Raw genomic sequence first — 17,711 nt, 5'->3', positions numbered from 1 at the left:
AATGATCTTGGCATATGGCCTATTGAGTCTGCCCCCAGAAATGGATAAATTGGTCTGTTTATCTTCCGAACTGTTTGTCCACTTGTTCAACACACGTACATGGAACACCCACTGTGTGTAAGCCTCTGAGCTGGAGCTGAGGCTACAAAGTTTACTGAGATATGATCTCTATGGCAAATTTTTAGAAACAAACTTTCTGTAAACAGGACGGCTGGAATTCTCTAGGCTGAGTGATGTAGTGCTTGGAAAAATTCAGTGATATGGTAGGATATTCTGCCTAATGGATGTACACTCTGTGGGGCTAAGGAATTTAAAATCACTAGGGCAGTTGGCAGTCCACTAGCTGCCATTTCCAGCATGCTCAATCCGCCAAGAATAAATGTCCATCACAAGTACTGAAGTACAAACACACCGACTCATAGCTGCTCATAAATCTCTGGTATTCAGCCATATTTTAGAATAACATTTAGTTTCTGTGCAGTAAGTCAATGGAGTGAATCTCTGGTTTGTTTTTCAAGGTGGGGGTTGGCCGTAGGTTGTCCAATGTGGTGTGCTTTCTTCCTTCAAGTAAAATCTCTTAAATACAAACTCTTTAAAATAGGCATTGGTAGTACCTTTATTTAGCAAGTGTGGGCCTGCTAGTCACAGCTGTGTCTCCTGAGAAAAGAGTATTACCAGGCACAACTGGGTCTCGCAGTGTTGTCTGTGATCTTCAGCCCCTCACCATCCAAATCCAATCTTGTGGACGTTCGAGTTTTCCTGCCTTTTCCTGCCTTTCCCTGTGCCCATGAGTTTGTTACTTAGATGTACCATGGAGTCACACTAAGTCAATAATAATAATAATAATAATTCGATGGCAAAGGTGGCAATGCCCAGCACTCAGACCTGAGGAATTTAGTGCTGTAATGGAAAAGAAAATAAACCTGTGGCTGGCACATACCTAAAGTGAGAGTCCTCTGCTATGAAATTACATGGGAACCAGATTAGCTAAGAAATGCCAGTACTTAGATCTGCTGTCAGCTGGGAAGTGCTACCAGATAGGACTGCAACCCCTCCTTACCACCTGGAAATGGCAGTCACTCCAAGCCCCTTGGGTCCCTCTTCCTCCTGACCCTGGCTACCTCCGCCCCACCCCTGAGACCCCAAGTGCCCAAGATCTAACAACTAAAGGATAACTTATGGCACAGTAGGGGCCTCCAGCTGGCCTTTCTTCTTGACTGGTTGATTTTTTTTTTTTTAAGATTTTATTTATTTATTTGAGAGAGGGAGAGAGAGAGCATGAGTGTGGGGAGGGACAGAGGTAGAGGCAGAAGCAGGACCCTGGGACCATGACCTGAGCTGAAGGCAGACACTTAGCCAACTGAGCCACCTAGGCGCCCCGATTTTTATGCTCTAGTAGGTATTAAATAGTTGCTCAGTTCTGTGTATATGAAAAAGTATGCTAGATCAGTCAGCATAGGCTGGGTTAGCTGCAGAAACAAATGGCCCTCGACTCTTGGGGGTTGATAACAACAAAGTTGTATTTGTCACTCATACAACATGCCCATCAAGCATCTGCTATGGCTCCGTCCTGTGTCTTCTCCATGCCAGAATCAGTGAGGGAGGAGGAAGGGACAGGGAATGGTGGCCCGTGTGCTGGCCAGGAGGCACTGCTCATGAGGCAGGGGTCACCTCTGCTCACATTTTGTCATCCAGAGCAAGTCTCTTGACCAGCTTGAGTTTACAGGTAGGGCCATTTAAGGAAGAAAAGGGCTGCAGCCCGCCACACAGTGTGTTCAGAAGGTTTCTCTTGGTGATTTATCACGTTCACTCTCTTTGCCTGACTCCTGGCTGCTCACCAATTCCGGCGCTCTCTCCTTCCACTGCTACTCTGGTCTAACCCCCAGGTTGGCCCTGTGTCACCTTGCTTTAGTTTCAGATGGGATCTAATTGATATCTGCTCAATTTCAACACCCATGTCTTTTTCTTTTAAAGATTTTATTTTTAAGTCATCTCTATACCCAATGTGGGGCTCGAACTCACAACCCCAAGATCAAGAGTTGCCTGCTCCACCAACTGAGCCAGCCAGCGCCCCTCAACACCCATCTTGGCAACCCTTCCCCGCTGTCCACAGTAGCCCGAGGCCTTAGGCCAGTGGTCTCCAAACTTCTTTAATTTTGCCGCTCTAGCAGGAATAGTTTTTGAGCATGTATCCCAAAGTTACATTTATTTCCATTGTGAGATGTTAAACTATGAATCCACTTATTATGTATTAATCAAGTTTAAGTTCTAGCTTTTTAAAAAATAAATGTAAATGGAAGTTCTAATATTTTCTTACTATATCCTGCTGTTACAGTCTAAAGTGTGTCCCTCCTCAAATTCATATTTTGAAGTCCTAACCCCCAGTACCTCAGAATGTGACATTCTGTATTTGCAAATAAAGCGTATTTGGAGATGGGGTCTTTAAATAGACAGTTAAGTTAAAATGAGGTCATCTGGGTGGGCCCTAATCCAGTAGGACTGCATCCTTATAAGAGGAAGAGATTAGGACCCAGACAGGCACAGAGAGATCTTGTGAAGAATACACAGAGACAATCATCTCCACAGGCCAAGGACAGAGCCTTCCGGGGGGAAAAAAAAAAAATAATCCTGCCAACACCTTGATCTTGAACTTCTGGACTCCAGAATTATGAGGAAATGAATTTCTGCGGTTTAAGCCACACGGTGTATGGTATTTGTTCCAGCAGCTCTAGCTAAGTAATACACCTACTTTGGAAATAATTATTATAGGGTACCCTCATTCTAGAAACATTTTCTTCGAAATATTCCTAAATGGATTCACTTAGTATCTTAAGCTACAAATAATACTATGACTACTAAATAGTTTTTATGTATCAGAGATCTTCTTGGGCCAGGAGTCCCCAACCATGGTCACTCCAGCAGTGCCTGATGTTCATAATAAATGTCTGTGAATGAATGGAATGAACTCGAAAACGAGGAGGGAAGCTTGTGACCCTCACCGGGAAATGGCTCTGAAAGGCCACATGGTTTGCTCAAGGTCAGTCTGCTCTGTCTCACCCCAAAGCTCGCCTTTTAAATTCACTCTTGCCTCTCGTCACAGCCCACTACCCCCTCCTGACCACCCCTGCTCCTCACCTGCTAGAATGCACCATCTCAGGTCAACGTTCCCAGGCCACAGAGGAATGAGATTTCAGAATTGAAGAGCCAGAGGAATGAGCAAAGTGAACCTCATTTACAGTTGAGGAAAGCCAGGCCCAATAGTGTTCAGAGAGATCTGGTGACTCCCAAGGTCACACAGTGCATCTTATCTTTGGTCGTCATCTGACTTGCCTGAATCATTCTCTCCATTAGAATTCACACTAGCTCACCCTCACAAGTGAATCTGAGACCCTCAAAAGAGCCCCGTAAGAAAATGGAAAAACAAGTCCACAGAGTGGAAGAAGATCTATGTAATATAAATATCTGACAGAGGACTCCAATCCTACATGTATAAAGAACTTCTATAAGTCAATAACAGATAAGCCAGTAGGAAAATAGACAAAAGACTTGAACAGGCCCTGCACCAAATGACCAAGAAACATATAAAATAATGCTCAAATTGCTCAGCTGCCCTAAATATCAGGGGAATGAAAATCAAACCATAACGGGATACCAACACACCGACCAGAATGGATAAAATAAAGGCAAATAATATCAAGTGTTGGGGGGATGTGGAGCAACTGGAACTTGTTTCTGGTAGCGTAAATAGGTGCAACCACTTCGGGAGACTGTTGGGCAGCAGCCACTCCTATTGCGCGTACGCTAACAATTCCATTTCAAGGCCCCGAGCCAGCAGAAACACAGACAAGTATTCACCCAGACACCATGTAAGAATGTTCATAAGAGCACCATTCATACTAGCCCACATGATGCATAGCGCAAATGCCCATCAATAAATAGTACAATAGAGAAACTTTGTATAAATCCATACACTATAATGCCACAACAGGAATGAACAAACTATAACTGCGTGTGAAACCGCTTAAAAACCTAAAGTTGAACAAACATCAAAATGGCTGCGCTAACGCTTCAGCAAAACTCAATTTTAAAGTAACTTTTTCCTCTCCTCCGCAAACCTGCCCTCCTCCCTTCGTAGTCTTTTATTTCAGGAACCCAGTACCAGCCTAAAACATGACAAAGGAGGCTGACAGCAAGTACACAATTCCTGTCACAATCAGCTAGCTCCTGTATTTCCCTACAAAACCCCCCAGCCCCTTCCTCCAGGCAGGCTGGCAGTTTCTTTTTTTCTTTTTTTAAAGATTTTATTTATTCATGAGACACAAAGAGACAGAGACAGAGAGAGAGAGAGAGAGATTGGGAGAAGCAGGCTCCCCACGGAGCAGGCAGCCTGATGCGGGACTCGATCCCAGGACCGTGGGATCATGACCTGAGCTGAAGGCAGACGCCCAACCGACTGAGCCGCCCAGGCGCCCCAGGCTGGCAGTTTCTTGAAGGAGATAACCTGCTGCATCCTCCTTTGCCCGGCAAAGTAATAAAGCTATTGTTCCTCTTTATTCCCAACTCTGTCTTGGTGTTATATTTTGGCTCCAAAGCACAGAGGTCGGTTTTCTGACACCTCGTGCAATAGTGTGGTTGGATCTCATAAGCATGCTGACCTAAAAGCCAGATACAAAAGAGTTAATATTATATACGTTCATTTACACAAAGTGCCAAAACGGGACAATGAATCAATGGTGTCAGAGGTCAGAATAACAGTTATCTTTGGGGGGGAGGTAGTAACTGGAAGGGCAGATGAAGGGGTTTCCGGGGTGCTGTTATAGTTCTGTTTCTTGATAGGGGTGTGTTCACTTTGGGAAAACTTAACAAGCTTGTGCTTACAATGTATCCTATTCTGTATGTATGCTATACTTCAGCAAAATGTACCCCCTTCCCCCCCCAAAAAAAGTTGATGCCGGGCTTGTTATTCTCCAGTTCACAGCTGTTCTTTGAAATGTAGTTAGTCATTCACACTTAAGGTCAATGTGAAACCCCTTGCAAAGGTGAACACATTTGAATATTTGAAGCCTCTAGTCTCTCTTGAGGTTTCCTTGGTAGGAGTGCAACGGTTTAGGGTTTCAGGAGCGTCAGCTTCGTCTGTCCTCCAGCTAAAGATGTAAACTGTTGGCCTGCAAGAGCCCCTGGGTGTGGCTTCGGGTGGCTTCGCCCCTGGGGTCCTGGGTGATGTGGGGACAGCCGCAGACGCCCTGGGGCGGGCCCTGAGGGTGCACTGCTTCAGCTCTGGCCTGACAGGAAGGAAAGAGAAGTGCGTCAGTTGTTCCAAGGTGAAGAAAAATTGACTTCCTTCTCTCCAGGACAGGCGCCGCTGTCTCTTCTCTTGAAGCAGATGCAAAGGTAGGAGAGTATCCGAGTCCAGCCTTTCAGGTAGGTTGTTCCGAGGGCGAGGCGGGTAGAGATTACAGTGATTGTAACTTTTCCTAAATTAATGACCTGGAGAAGGTGGGAGACAAAAACAGTGATAAATTAGACAGAGGATGACTTCTAATTTATTGAATAGCATACATTTAAAATGTAATCTAAATGGAATGGAGGAAGTCATTGAGACTTAGTTAAAAATCAAATCAAATCAAAACCACTATCTAAAAGTTATATGGTGTGAATTTTTTTAAGGTGATGTTTGTCTTGATTGTATTTATATTGGGTTTATTGCATTTGTTTGCTTGCTTCTGTGGCTTGTAAATTTGTGACGGTTTATTACTGTTTTGCTCTGAATCTACTTCATAGATTCAGATTGTTTTGATCACCCATAATTTGGACGTGGGACAAAAATATACTTTTAAATTAAAGGAAAAAAAAGTAAGTTAGTTGGGATCTAATTTAAATTTCTTTCGGTTAAGCTTCCTTAACCTGCAGATGCATTTCTTGGCAAGAGGAGAGATTAGACAGGAAAATGTGCACTGGATATTAAGGATCTACTACGAAGTTAGAATCCATGTAAGAAAAAGATTACTCAGCCAAGATAATGGGAGATTCTAACTTCTTAGCTTTTCTGCCTGAATAAAGCATAAGGCTTTGAAGTTAAACAGCCCTGAATTGGAGTATGATTTTAGGTAAAAAACTTAATTGCTCCAAGCCTTGCCCTCCTCATCTGTAAAATGGGCGTACTTATTTCACAATGTTGTAATGAAGACTGAGGTAATGTATGCAGAGCCCTTGTCAGACTGGGCCAGAGTAAGTGCTAAATAAATAGTTGCTTTTGGTCCAACAAAAAGGATAACAATTGCTATGAGTAGGATCTCTAACAATGTAATAACCTTAATTCTCATTTCTTTACCCTTCCATAAAAAGAGGTCAAGTTTAAGCCATAGAAATCATGGCTTAAATCACGATGTCAGTGTTTAACTTGGATTCTGAAACTGCACTTTTGGGAGGTTTTTGGTAGCAAGATGAAGCTCATTCCCCTTTCTCCTATGTTGGGTAGGCTTCAGGTCTTCTAGATTTCTAGATTTCCACATACATAAAACTTCATATATTAAGGACTTGGCATTTATACAGCTCGTGGAGACTTTTTTTAAGAGAACAAATACGACATCAGGTACGGTGCCTTGGACATGCCGTGCAAGCAGGGGGAGGCCGGAGCTTGAGCTTTACCAGCTTCCCGGAAAATCCACCTCTGATTAAATGACAAGAGAGACAAAGAATTGAGAGACACCCATCTCGCCTCACCTTGGCAGAAACGAACCCAGCCCAGCTGGGGTTGGGACCACAGAGACCAGCGCTGTTCTATATTCATCTCCTATCTTAGCCACGTGCACTGGTGTTCCTTGTGGCTGCGACAGGCTTCCACAAAGAACACACATGAGCAAAAAGGGATGATCTTGTCACGTGTGGCGTCAGGGGCAGTGTCGTGACACCCCGATCCCCCCACCTATGTCCCAGGCAGGGTAGCCTGGCTGTGTCCTCAAGCTGCAGCCTCTCAAGGAAACCGCTGTGGTCAGAGCAGAGCAGCGGGGCTTGTGGCCCCTGAGGTGACCTGTGCCGTGGCCCATTGCAGGGCTGTGGCTTTCAGGCTTTGAGAACATTCGGCAGTTTCCCTTGAGTGTCCCAGCAGCATGGACAGTCCTGGTCACGTGCACACACGCCCCCGCAATTTGCCACATTGCCACTGTCCCGGTCCCCTGCATCACGGTCAGGTGCAGAAGCTTTCTCGCCTGTGAGCTGATGACTGGCTGCTCGGAGACAGCAGGTGATGGGGTGGAAGGACAGGGGACCCCTGCCTGCAAACAGAGAACACCTCCTTTCCTGGCCTCCTTGCTCTTCTCCCTCAGGGCCATGGTCCTCGTGCTGCCCCCTTGGCAGGTCTGAAAGCCAGTCAAGCTTTGCTGTGAGGCCGAAGAAGGAGACCAAACATTTTGCAAGCATTCATTCCAGCCATTGCCCTAGGTCTCTACCTGGATGACGTATTGAATTCCCAAGTCAACCCTGTGAAGCAGGGACAGCTTTCTCTAGGGCACAAGGAGGCAGAGAAGGAAAGTAAGGCTCGCAGGGATTAAGCAACTGGCTCAAGAGCACATGGCTAAGCCTGGGAATTGGGTTCGATCCCAGATTGTCTGGTACCCCAACCAATGCGGAGATGGGACAGCTTGGTGTAGAGGGCTTCTCTAAGCGGCTGTGGGAGATTTTTCCTTCAAAATGGTGCTGTGGTATTGGGTTTCTTTTTTAATTGTTAAATATAATTAGGCTGGTAGGTGGAGTGCTGTAAGAAAGGTAGTTAGCACTGCAAAATTACAAACGTGCAATGGAAAAAGGAGGTCGGGGCTCCCTGTAGTTAAGAACAGAGCCCGACTTCTTTCCTTGGGACAAAATAAATGCAATTTAAGAATCTGCCAGGTGAATGGGACAGTGACTGCATAAGGAGCATCTCCGAAAAATGGCTCTGGGACACTTCATCCCTCCAGCTAGGAGGCTGTGACTTTCTGCATGAGATCATTAAAACAACACTTTGGAGCATGCTTCTCAAATTCCAAAATAACTCAGATTTTCCTGTGCTTTTCAGTTTCCCAACCGCTGAAGCTTTCAGAACTGGGTGCTTGCTTGCTCACCTGACTATCGTGACTTCCCACTCTGCTTGAATTCACGCTTCCTGCTTTGCAAGCAAACCCACATGTCACAACATTCACTGCATTTCTCAACACACGCCAACCATTAAGGACCTACTTTCTGGGTGGTGAGGGATCACTAAATCCCAGTGTCACCACTAGAATGGACTCTTGAATACAAGCCAGAATGAAGTCAGGGTCCCAATAGAGAAATATACAAAGGAGAATGAACAGTGTTATAATGAAGAAGGAGTGACTAATTTTGATTGTAAGTAAGGAGAAAGTTCCTGAATTAGGTAGCAATTAATCTGGACCTTGAGGGGCACCTGGGTGGCTCAGTCGTTAAGCATCTGCCTTCGGCTCAGGTCATGATCCCGGGGTCCTGGGATCGAGCCCCACATCGGGCTCCCTGCTCACCGGGGAGTCTGCTTCTCCCTCTCCCACTCCCCCTGCTTGTGTTCCTGCTCTTGCTGTGTCTCTCTCTGTCAAATAAATAAAATCTTTAAAAAAAAAAATCTGGACCTTGAAAGATTAATATTGATAATGATACTATTACTACCACTACTGCCAATTAGAGCTAATATTTTTCAACTGCTTACTATACACTTGCCATAGTGATCTGAGACCTGGATATGTATCAACACGGTTAATCCTCACAACGACTCTGGGAAGTAGGTGCAGTAGTTCTCTGGATAGGCAAGGAAATTCAATCCCAGCCAATTTATGTAACTCACCCAGCAGTTAGTGAGGGGCAGAGCTGAGCTACTCCCCCACACAGCCAGGCTCCACACCTGCTTTCCTGACTGTTCCCTCATGGCCTAGGAGTGGATTAGATTTTGGTGGGCAGAGGGAAGAGCAGGAGCAAATGCATGATGTGCTTGGGGAATAGTCTCGAATGAGTTCACGACGGGAGCATCGGAGCACTCACTGGGAAGTGGGGATGCAGAAGTAGGAAGACACCAGATCGGGGGGTCAGGAAGACTACGTTTGTGCTTTGGAGCTTGTTTATGGGCAGTGGACAAGCTGGGCTCCTGTGCTAGTGGAAGAATGCCACATTCCCACCCCATATTGGTACATACACCGTCCCCACCTAGAGAGACCCCTTCTCCATTCCTCAGACCAGCTTCTCCTCCTCCCCCAGGCTCAGCGGGCCTCACCTTTGCCATGAAGGCTACCCTGTCCCCCCTGTTGCCTTCTCCCTCTTCCTCGCCATCCACTCAGTTCCTGTCACTACTGCTCCTGTGGGTCACAGCCATCAGCGTGCAAGCCAGTTGGCACAGTCCCCTCTGCCCCCCAGCAGCTCTCCCTGTGACCCACTTCGTGAGGCTTACAAATGTTAACCTCTCACCTGACTCTGTCATCCTAGACAGTAGTACGTAACACAGCGCGAGGAACACACAACCGATTTTCATAGATTTCATGTCATTCTTTTACTACCTCCATGTTCTACTTCAAAACATCACATCAATCGAAACATCCACGCAAGAAGTGTATTTGTTTTACCCGTGTTTCAAAGAATATGACAAATATTCCAACATGGTTTCTACTACAGGTGAGTAGGAATGGAATTTGTAAAGGTGTACGTACCCCGAGAATACCAGGAAGTGGTTGAAATTCTGATTTTCTTGGTGTTCACCATGGACCTGTGCTGCCCACTGACTCCATCTGCCGCCGTAGAAACCTCTATTGGCTAGGAAGTTCACTAAACAACAACAACAAAACTTTAAAAAATTAAAAATAAGTAAATTGTTGCTTACAGGGGTCTGGGGGCACTTTGTCTTGGATAAGTAGACGATGAGCTAAGAACAGTTTCAGTGAAGCGTTTTTGAGTGATTTGCAAGATGGATCACACAGTAGACTGTCCAAGTTGGCAGTTGATACAAAACTTCTAAGAATTCAAATGCCAGCCTCACTGGGATGAAGTGCAGAAAGAGCCCCAGAACTTCGATTGAAGAGGATTGAAAAAAATGCAGCTAAAATAATTCAAAGATTTTGCATTGCAAGAACTCTGAGCTCTCAACTACAACCTGGAGATCAGATCCAAAACTGCATATGCAAATTCATAAACTGAAGCTCCCAAACACAAAACACCAAACAACCAATGAGAACCAACCATTCTCTCTTTCCCAAACCCCATTCTCCTACAAACCCAATAATGTGTTGAAACATGAACAAGAGAATTATATAACTTAATTTGTAAGTGACCTTAGAAATGATTGGGTCTTCTAATTCAGTGGTTCTTAAAACTATGAAACTTTTTTTTTTTTAGGTAGGCTCCATGCCCAGCGTGGAGCCCAATGTGGGGCTTAACTCACAGCCCTGAGATCAAGAGTCAGACGCTTAACCAACTGAGCCCCCTTGGCTCCCCTTAAAACTATGAAACTCCATGCTCACTCATTATAGGAAATATATTGTAGTTCACCTTTTACTATCCAGAACCAGAATTCATGTATACTGTAACCTTCCTACACACTACTTCTACTACAATGCAATTATCATGATAAAAAGGAGAAATAAGAGGACTGTATAAATTATATATTTATAATTACCATATAATGTGAACTTGGACATGTAAACTACATTAGAAGACCCAGTGAAGTTGTCAGATGTTTATGTAAATAGAGTCATGTTGAATATGACATTTATAAATGCAGATTGTTACCAGCAAAGGGCAGGAGTCTTTCAGATACTACAAGCAATGTTGCCTTTGGTAATGCAACTTTCTGCAATGATAAACAATTCTTGTTAAAGTTCTAAGTGAAACAAAGTTCAGTTTTCCTTCAATCTACACAATAGTTGCATCCTGGAAAACTCAGAGTATATTAAAATCCTGCAAAATACACTTTGTGTTCATATAAGAGTTACATTTTATCAGATAATTATAATTTTTTTTTCTAATCGAATTATCTGGTAAGGTAGTCAACATTTGCATGGGGATGCAATACAATTTTTTGTCACTGTGACAACCAGAAGTGCCCCACAAATTTCTAAAGATGTAAGTGTGGTACTGCCCCCATGAAAATCCTGGGCGAGTCCCAATGAGATGAAGCAATCGTGGCTCAAATGTGGTAAATGGAATATCTAAGCCACCAAGCCAGGTGGGACACTAGGAGGTCCCTGGACACCAAAGAGAAAACATCTTCCTCAGTTTCTGTGAAATCTTGCTGTGAAAAATCCTGTGGTGATGCCCGATGAACAGAACCAATTTATGATCCTGGCGTGATGCTCCCTGCAGTACCAATGGCATCATTTTAAAAAGTCACCCCTTGTTTAGAGAGGATCTAGAGGCAGATCCTTCAAGTTAAAGGAAAAAGTACATTTCCATCTAATGATAGAAGGCTTTACTGGTAGTAAATATTAACCAAGTGCTTGAATGGCTGAAGGTTTACAGAAGCTAGAATCAAATATCTGAAAGTCAAGAATAAAAAACACGGGGGGATGGATACCAAACACTGATCCTCTGGTTTTCTAAGCTTTATACCAACATCACCTTGGAATATCAGGAAGCACCATGTTTTGATCTCTATTTGAAATGCTTTCAGTGAATTATGATTTGGTTCTAGCTTCTTAGCTTTAAGATCAATATAATAATGATCCCTCAAGCATAATTTTGCTTCTTCTGCTGAACCATGGCTCAAATAATTGATTGTTTTCTCAGTCTATGCCCTTTATACCTATGAGAAGGAGGTCCTTCTCATCTTCCTTCAGTTTATCAGAATGATATACATCACCTTGATTTTTGTTTTGTTTTGTTTTGTTTCATTTTGTTTGGTTTTGCCTTGGCTACTAGGAAGGTCAGAAATACGTCTAATACTCAAGCACGGTGACTGTCTCACTGCAGATTTCTGGTAGAATGATCTCCCCTTTCCACTCTGACTGCTGATGTCTCTCTGACTTTAATTGTCCTCTATGTGCTTTTATTGTAAGCAACATCATAGTCTTGTTATACATGGGATAGAGTGTAAATCACCAATCAAGTCATGTGCTCTAAGTACTTGAACAGTGTGTGGCACTTGGAAGGTGCTCAGTAAATATTTACTGAATGGATGGATGGATGGATCCGAGAAACAACCCAAATTTTACTTTTCTGTAAGTAGGAGTGAATGGCCACTTGGGGGAGGATGAGCTCCCCCTCATCCATGAAAAGGGCCCTTCCCACTGGAGGCCCATAGCCATGAATTTGATAGAGTATGAGGAATGTTTTTACATGATAACTGAATCCTGTATTTCTGTAAAACCCAACCACTTGGATGAGTAAACATTTGCGTGTGCCAGGATTCCCCCAATGAGTCCACTTGTTAATGTCATTTCCACCCCTGTACCACATGACCAGAGCCAGAGGGTGGAGCACAGAAACCCCGTGAAAAGAAAGCTCGGTGCACACAAATCAAGTGTTTTGAGCCAAATGCAAAAATCTTCATTGAAAATACTTGAGAATCGGGTCAACTGTATAGTTCTTGGCCCAGTGGTAAATAAGAAGGAGGAAGAACCAAGGGGCAAGTTTAGAAGAAATAGGCTCATAAAGTTGGCGACATATTGGCCAATTTGCACCTTACCACTTGTTACTTGATGATACGTTATTGTATATTGCTTTCCTGTTTTCCAGAGACTCAGAGCCTCGGGGAACTAAGATCTGCAAGTTCCATCTCTTCATCCAGAAACTGGGGACCAAGGAGGATTGAGGCTTTGCACCAGTCATACAGTGATTACCAGCCAGCCTGGGCTAGAGCCCAGAGTCCTTGCTGCTTGGTCATTTTCCCATCTTCTAGATAGGAAGTCTTTTGAAGACACGCACTGGTGAGTACTTCCCTGAAGACGAGAGGCCAAGAGTGCCCCTTTCAGAGCTCTGCGACTTTCTACTCTTCATGCAACCTGTGCATTTGGGCGAGCTGTGCATTTGAACTTTGTCCCACAATAGAGTAACTGACAAATCTAGAATCCCTTAAGCCATGAGTCCTTAGCCTATAGGGCCATGAACTTGGATTGGAAAAAGATTACTTCTTTATTTATCTACCTCTAACTAAAATTTAGCATTTCTTTCCATTATGAATACAGGCATCAAACCAGAGTAGAACTAGCAGGACTGGTAACTGTCACTAATAGAAATCACACATATTTTCATACCACGATGTATGTTGTAGATATCTCAAAATATTACTTATAATCATCATTACTTTGAAATTATGGTAGTTGTTAGATCACTGCTAGATCTCATTATTTCATGCATCAGTGAACATATATATTACTATAGTAAAACATTTCAGTATAAATGATTTCCTTTGTAATTCAATGTATTTTATTTTATGCATTAAATACACAGGCTTCACCAGACTACCAAAGATTAAGCAGAGATTCTTAACCCTTTCTTTTCTTAAAGAAGATGATCCCTTAGGGCTCTGTTAACCCCTTATTCAATGATTTGTTATGGATCATAAATTAATATAATGTGGATTTCTATTGAAGCCCAACAAAAGTTTAGCTTCTAAAGCATTGAAAGGAAGTCTTATTACTAAGGAATTCATGTAGATTTGATTAAAAAATGGCATTACAGAAAGTATATTGCTTTGATCTACACTTTCTGCTTTTCAACGATATGCATCTAGCCAGTGTGTTTTATCAATTCAACACCATCTTCTTGGTTGGGGTGGGGGAGGAACAAATTGAAGGTCATGTGAGCCCAGTGTCTCCAATGGGGAAAAAAAAGCAGGGGGAATGTATGCAGAACCTTTCAACCAGCATTAGACGGAAACAAGACCCCATGCATGTGACATCCTTGAAAACCGTTAAAAACCATAAATAATTGATAGATAGAGGTTGTGGGATATTCCTACTTTTTTTGAGTTTTGAAGTTAATTGTAAAAATAAGAGCTAAGTGTTGGGCACATTGAGTCTTCTAATGTATTTTCCATTAGGATGATATCCGTTAAACATGGACCTTTTTGCTTCTCTGATCACTGGAGATACGAATAATTCAAGAATAATTCAAGTTCAGAAGTGTGGCTTTTAGAAACACGAGAAGGCCAATTTTAATAAAATTTAAAATCTTACATTATCACGATGGCAGAAGGTGCAAAGGTCTGTGTGGAACATTTTGTGTGTCCAGAAGTGATGCCGCAGACATGCACAAGCCAGGAAAATGAGGTCATTTTGTTGTTCCTTTCTACAGGCTTCGAACTGGCTGGGCTTTTAATGACCATAACTGCTGACCTGAAGGCATTGGAGGGGAAGGTCAGCATCTGAATGTCCTCGATACGCTTCTGCTGCCGTTTCTAAGTTCCCGCAGATTGGGGCTCACTTCTGCTTTGCAGAAATTATCTGCTTGGAGCCATGTCTGGTTTATAACAATCTCTGGCAAAACCTCAGAAAAGAGATATGCTTTGGGGTTAGACGGACATCAGAGGCAGCAGTAAGTCTCCGTGGAAAGGCTCCCCGGGTGGCATGAGGCTCGGGGAGCCATGAGTCCAGCTGAGGGGCAGCCTCTTGGAGCTTTCTTCTCCTGAGGAGTGTGACACAGTTAAAAAGGACAAAAAAAAAAAAGAGTCACGAGCCAAACAGTTGCCAATGAAATAGGAGAAGGAGCACTTTCAAGCACTTGGGGCTGCTCCTGGGCGCTCTGAGCTCACCCACAGCACAGGGGTACTCGGCCATGAAGTGACACTCGGCTCAGGTCTCTGCACGAGAGAAGGAATGGCCCGGGACATCAATCTGAATTCCCTCCAGGAGTTGGAACGCGAGGTCATCCTCCAGGTTCTGTACCGAGACCAGGCGGTTCAAAACATCGAGGAGGAAAGGATCCGGTAGGCTGTCCTCCACATGCGTGCAAGTCCCTGGGTTTTCCTGCTTGCAGCCTGCTGCCACCTGCTTGCTGGCCACGGGGGGTTCGGGCGTCCCCTCTGCAAGTGGCCCCGTGAGGGGTAGAGGCCAGGTAGCCCTGCCCTCTAACTGAGCTCCCCACTGTAAGGGCAAAGGGAGGCTGCTCTTGTCATTGACTTAGAATAGTGCCTTTTTGTGCTAAGTGTGTTGTGTGCTGCTTGTCCCTTTGCTACTCCGTGGGACTAATTCAAAGGAAGGTTTGCAGGCTTCTACTATAGCCCTCAAGGGAAAGACCTCCAGCAAAGGTTTGCCTAAATTGTTGGTGGGGGTCTCCGAAGGCATACAGAAAAGCTGAGAAAGCAGCATAGAAACAGCAGGTCTGCTGCAATCCATTCCTGTCTTTTTCTTAGTGTGCTTTTGCTTCCAAGTTGGCTTTGAGGGGAGGAGGAGTATAAAATATGAACCTGCTCAGCCTGTTCCCTGACTGATCTGTCAATAGGAAGTTCCTTTCCTTGTCTGTCTGGAAGCTGCACGCACTGTTTGGTATGAGTTAACACTCAATAAAGCAGGGCTAGACTGTATGAAAACTGCTAATTGGTAGCGGTCCAGATCCACCCTTACAAACGGCGACGCCTCGTTCCTCAATGTCTGCAAAGGACGCAGAGACTGGAAAATGAGTACGTAGAATAGGCTTTTGATTTTGTTTTGTTTTTAACGGCGGAACTCTTTCAGAGTCTGCCAAGAAAAATACACATATAAATAAATAAAATTCGGGGCAACCCAATGCTTGAGGAATGAGAGAAATGCGCGGGGTACCTGGAAGATACGGTGTCTTTTTTCTGTCCTTCCCTGTTATCCCAAAGCTCCCTAAATGTACTTGTACTTTCTTCCACTAAAAAATAAAAAACACTGAACAAAATGGAATTGTCTCTGATGATTAGAGGCCTTTTGGTGATTTAGAAACATTGTTTTGAATATCAGCAAAGTAACTCGGACGCTGTGGTCAGGAAGTTTTGTTCCAGACTGTAGAGCCAATCCTGCAATTTCTGCAAATTGAATGAACTACACTTGTTTTTGGGGATTGGCTTCTCTCTTCTAAAAGTAGCTAGCAGAGACATTTCATACAAGAGTGTTCTGGTTAATAACACCTCTTTGGGGTCCAGTGTAAGGTCCCTTAGCACACTTGGGCTATTATCTCGGGGAAATAGGGACTGGAAGTGAACTGACCACCCATTAAAAAACAAAAAACAAAACAAAACAAAACAAAACAGTAGCTGGGACGCCTGGGTGGCTCAGTTGTTAAGCGTCTGCCTTCGGCTCAGGTCATGATCCCAGGATCCTGGGATTGAGCCCAGCATCGGGCTCCCTGCTCTGCAGGAAGCCTGCTTCTCCCTCTCCCACTCCCCCCTGCTTGTGTTCCTGCTCTCACTATCTCTCTTTCTGTCAAATAAGTAAAATCTTTTTAAAAAAACAGTAGCAAAAGCATAACATCAGTTAAATAATTTTATTGGATAACTTAATTACAATAGCAGGCATGTATATCTTTATAGATCTTTCCATGCCTTCTATATTAAAATTGATGCCATTTTCTCTGTGTGCGTGTGTGTGTTTTGTTTTGTTCTCTCTCTGTCCTTGCTAACCATGATGATGTCCTTTGGGCATGGAGGGATGAGCCTAGAACCAAACTAGAGACTAACTCCTCTGTGCCGGCCACTTTTTAGGCTTTGCCATTGAATCCTCCCAGCATCTGTGGGAGGTGAGCTTTTTCTCATCTCCGTTTCACTGTGGAGAAAATCTCTGAGCCTCTTTCTGGAGAGATTGAGTGAGATGCCTAGTTCACACAGCCATGTTGTTACCCGGGTGTGTTGGATGCCAAAGCCCCTTGTTTCTTCTCTTGCCGGGGGTGGTACTGTTGGGGCCCTCGCCATGTAGGGGTATGTCTGGCGTCTGTCCTTTCTTTCAGTCATAACTTACCATTTGACTCTTTGGGCCGCAGGAAACTGAAGACGCACTTGCAGCATCTCCGGTGGAAAGGAGCAAAGAGCGTGAGCCCGGAGTACAAAGAGAAGTCGTGTGCACGCTGTCAGCGTGAGCTGGGGCTTCTGCTGAACCGGGGGGCCGTGTGCAAGGGCTGCAGCCACCGCGTGTGCTCGGAGTGCCGAGTGTTCCTGAGGAAGACCGATGCCTGGAAGTGCACCGTGTGCTTTGAGGACAGGTGAGATGGCTGGGGCCTTCACGCCCCCCGCAGACTCGGCCCCAGACGAGCTGCTGACAAAGCACTGTCGCTGCTCAAGTTCAACTGGTTCATGTTTACAGAGGGCTTCATATGAAGCTACCTTTCTAGACTCGGAAGTTACAGTAATTCAAAAATAAATTTTATTATATAAAAAGGTTCTTTTTTCCCTTTAATTTACAAGTGTTTGTTTATAATGGCTAAGGGTGGGTTAACCCAGGGGTTAAGATGCATTTGGATTTCATAACTAGGTGCCTGTTTCCTTAGAGCTTAATTTATCTCTTTCAGAGAAAGTCAAGTGAATTTTAACACATGGAATATTAGAGTGATCCTGTGTAGTGTTATGTATTTGTCTTTAAAGATTTTATTGGCTTATTTATTTAGTTAGAGAGCATGACCGGGCAGTGGGAGAGGAAGAGAGAGAATCTCAAGCAGACTCTCTGCTGAGTGTGAAGCCCCATGTGGGGCTCAATCCCGGGACTGAGATCATGACCTGAGTTGAAATCAGGAGTCAGATGCTTAACTGACTGAGCCACTCAGGCACCCTGCGTTATTTATTTTTTAAAAAA

The 17,711-nt window shown here is 44.1% G+C and overlaps 1 protein-coding gene across 1 annotated transcript in view; it reads left to right on the top strand.

Moving 5' to 3' along the window:
* The first annotated feature begins 5,350 nt into the window (after positions 1–5,350).
* The window catches only part of SYTL3 (synaptotagmin like 3), an 86,269-nt gene continuing 73,908 nt past the window's right edge, over positions 5,351–17,711 (top strand). Inside the window, exons 1-4 of the mRNA XM_032407551.1 lie at positions 5,351–5,421; positions 12,703–12,893; positions 14,263–14,893; positions 16,906–17,124. Coding sequence (XP_032263442.1) covers positions 14,784–14,893; positions 16,906–17,124 — 329 coding nt within the window. The 5' untranslated portion in view covers positions 5,351–5,421; positions 12,703–12,893; positions 14,263–14,783. The remainder of the gene's footprint in view (positions 5,422–12,702; positions 12,894–14,262; positions 14,894–16,905; positions 17,125–17,711) is intronic.

This window comes from Phoca vitulina, unplaced genomic scaffold (assembly GCF_004348235.1).
Source record: "Phoca vitulina isolate PV1807 unplaced genomic scaffold, GSC_HSeal_1.0 scaffold9, whole genome shotgun sequence".
NCBI lineage: Eukaryota > Metazoa > Chordata > Mammalia > Carnivora > Phocidae > Phoca > Phoca vitulina.
This window is presented reverse-complemented; position numbering and strand designations above follow the sequence as displayed.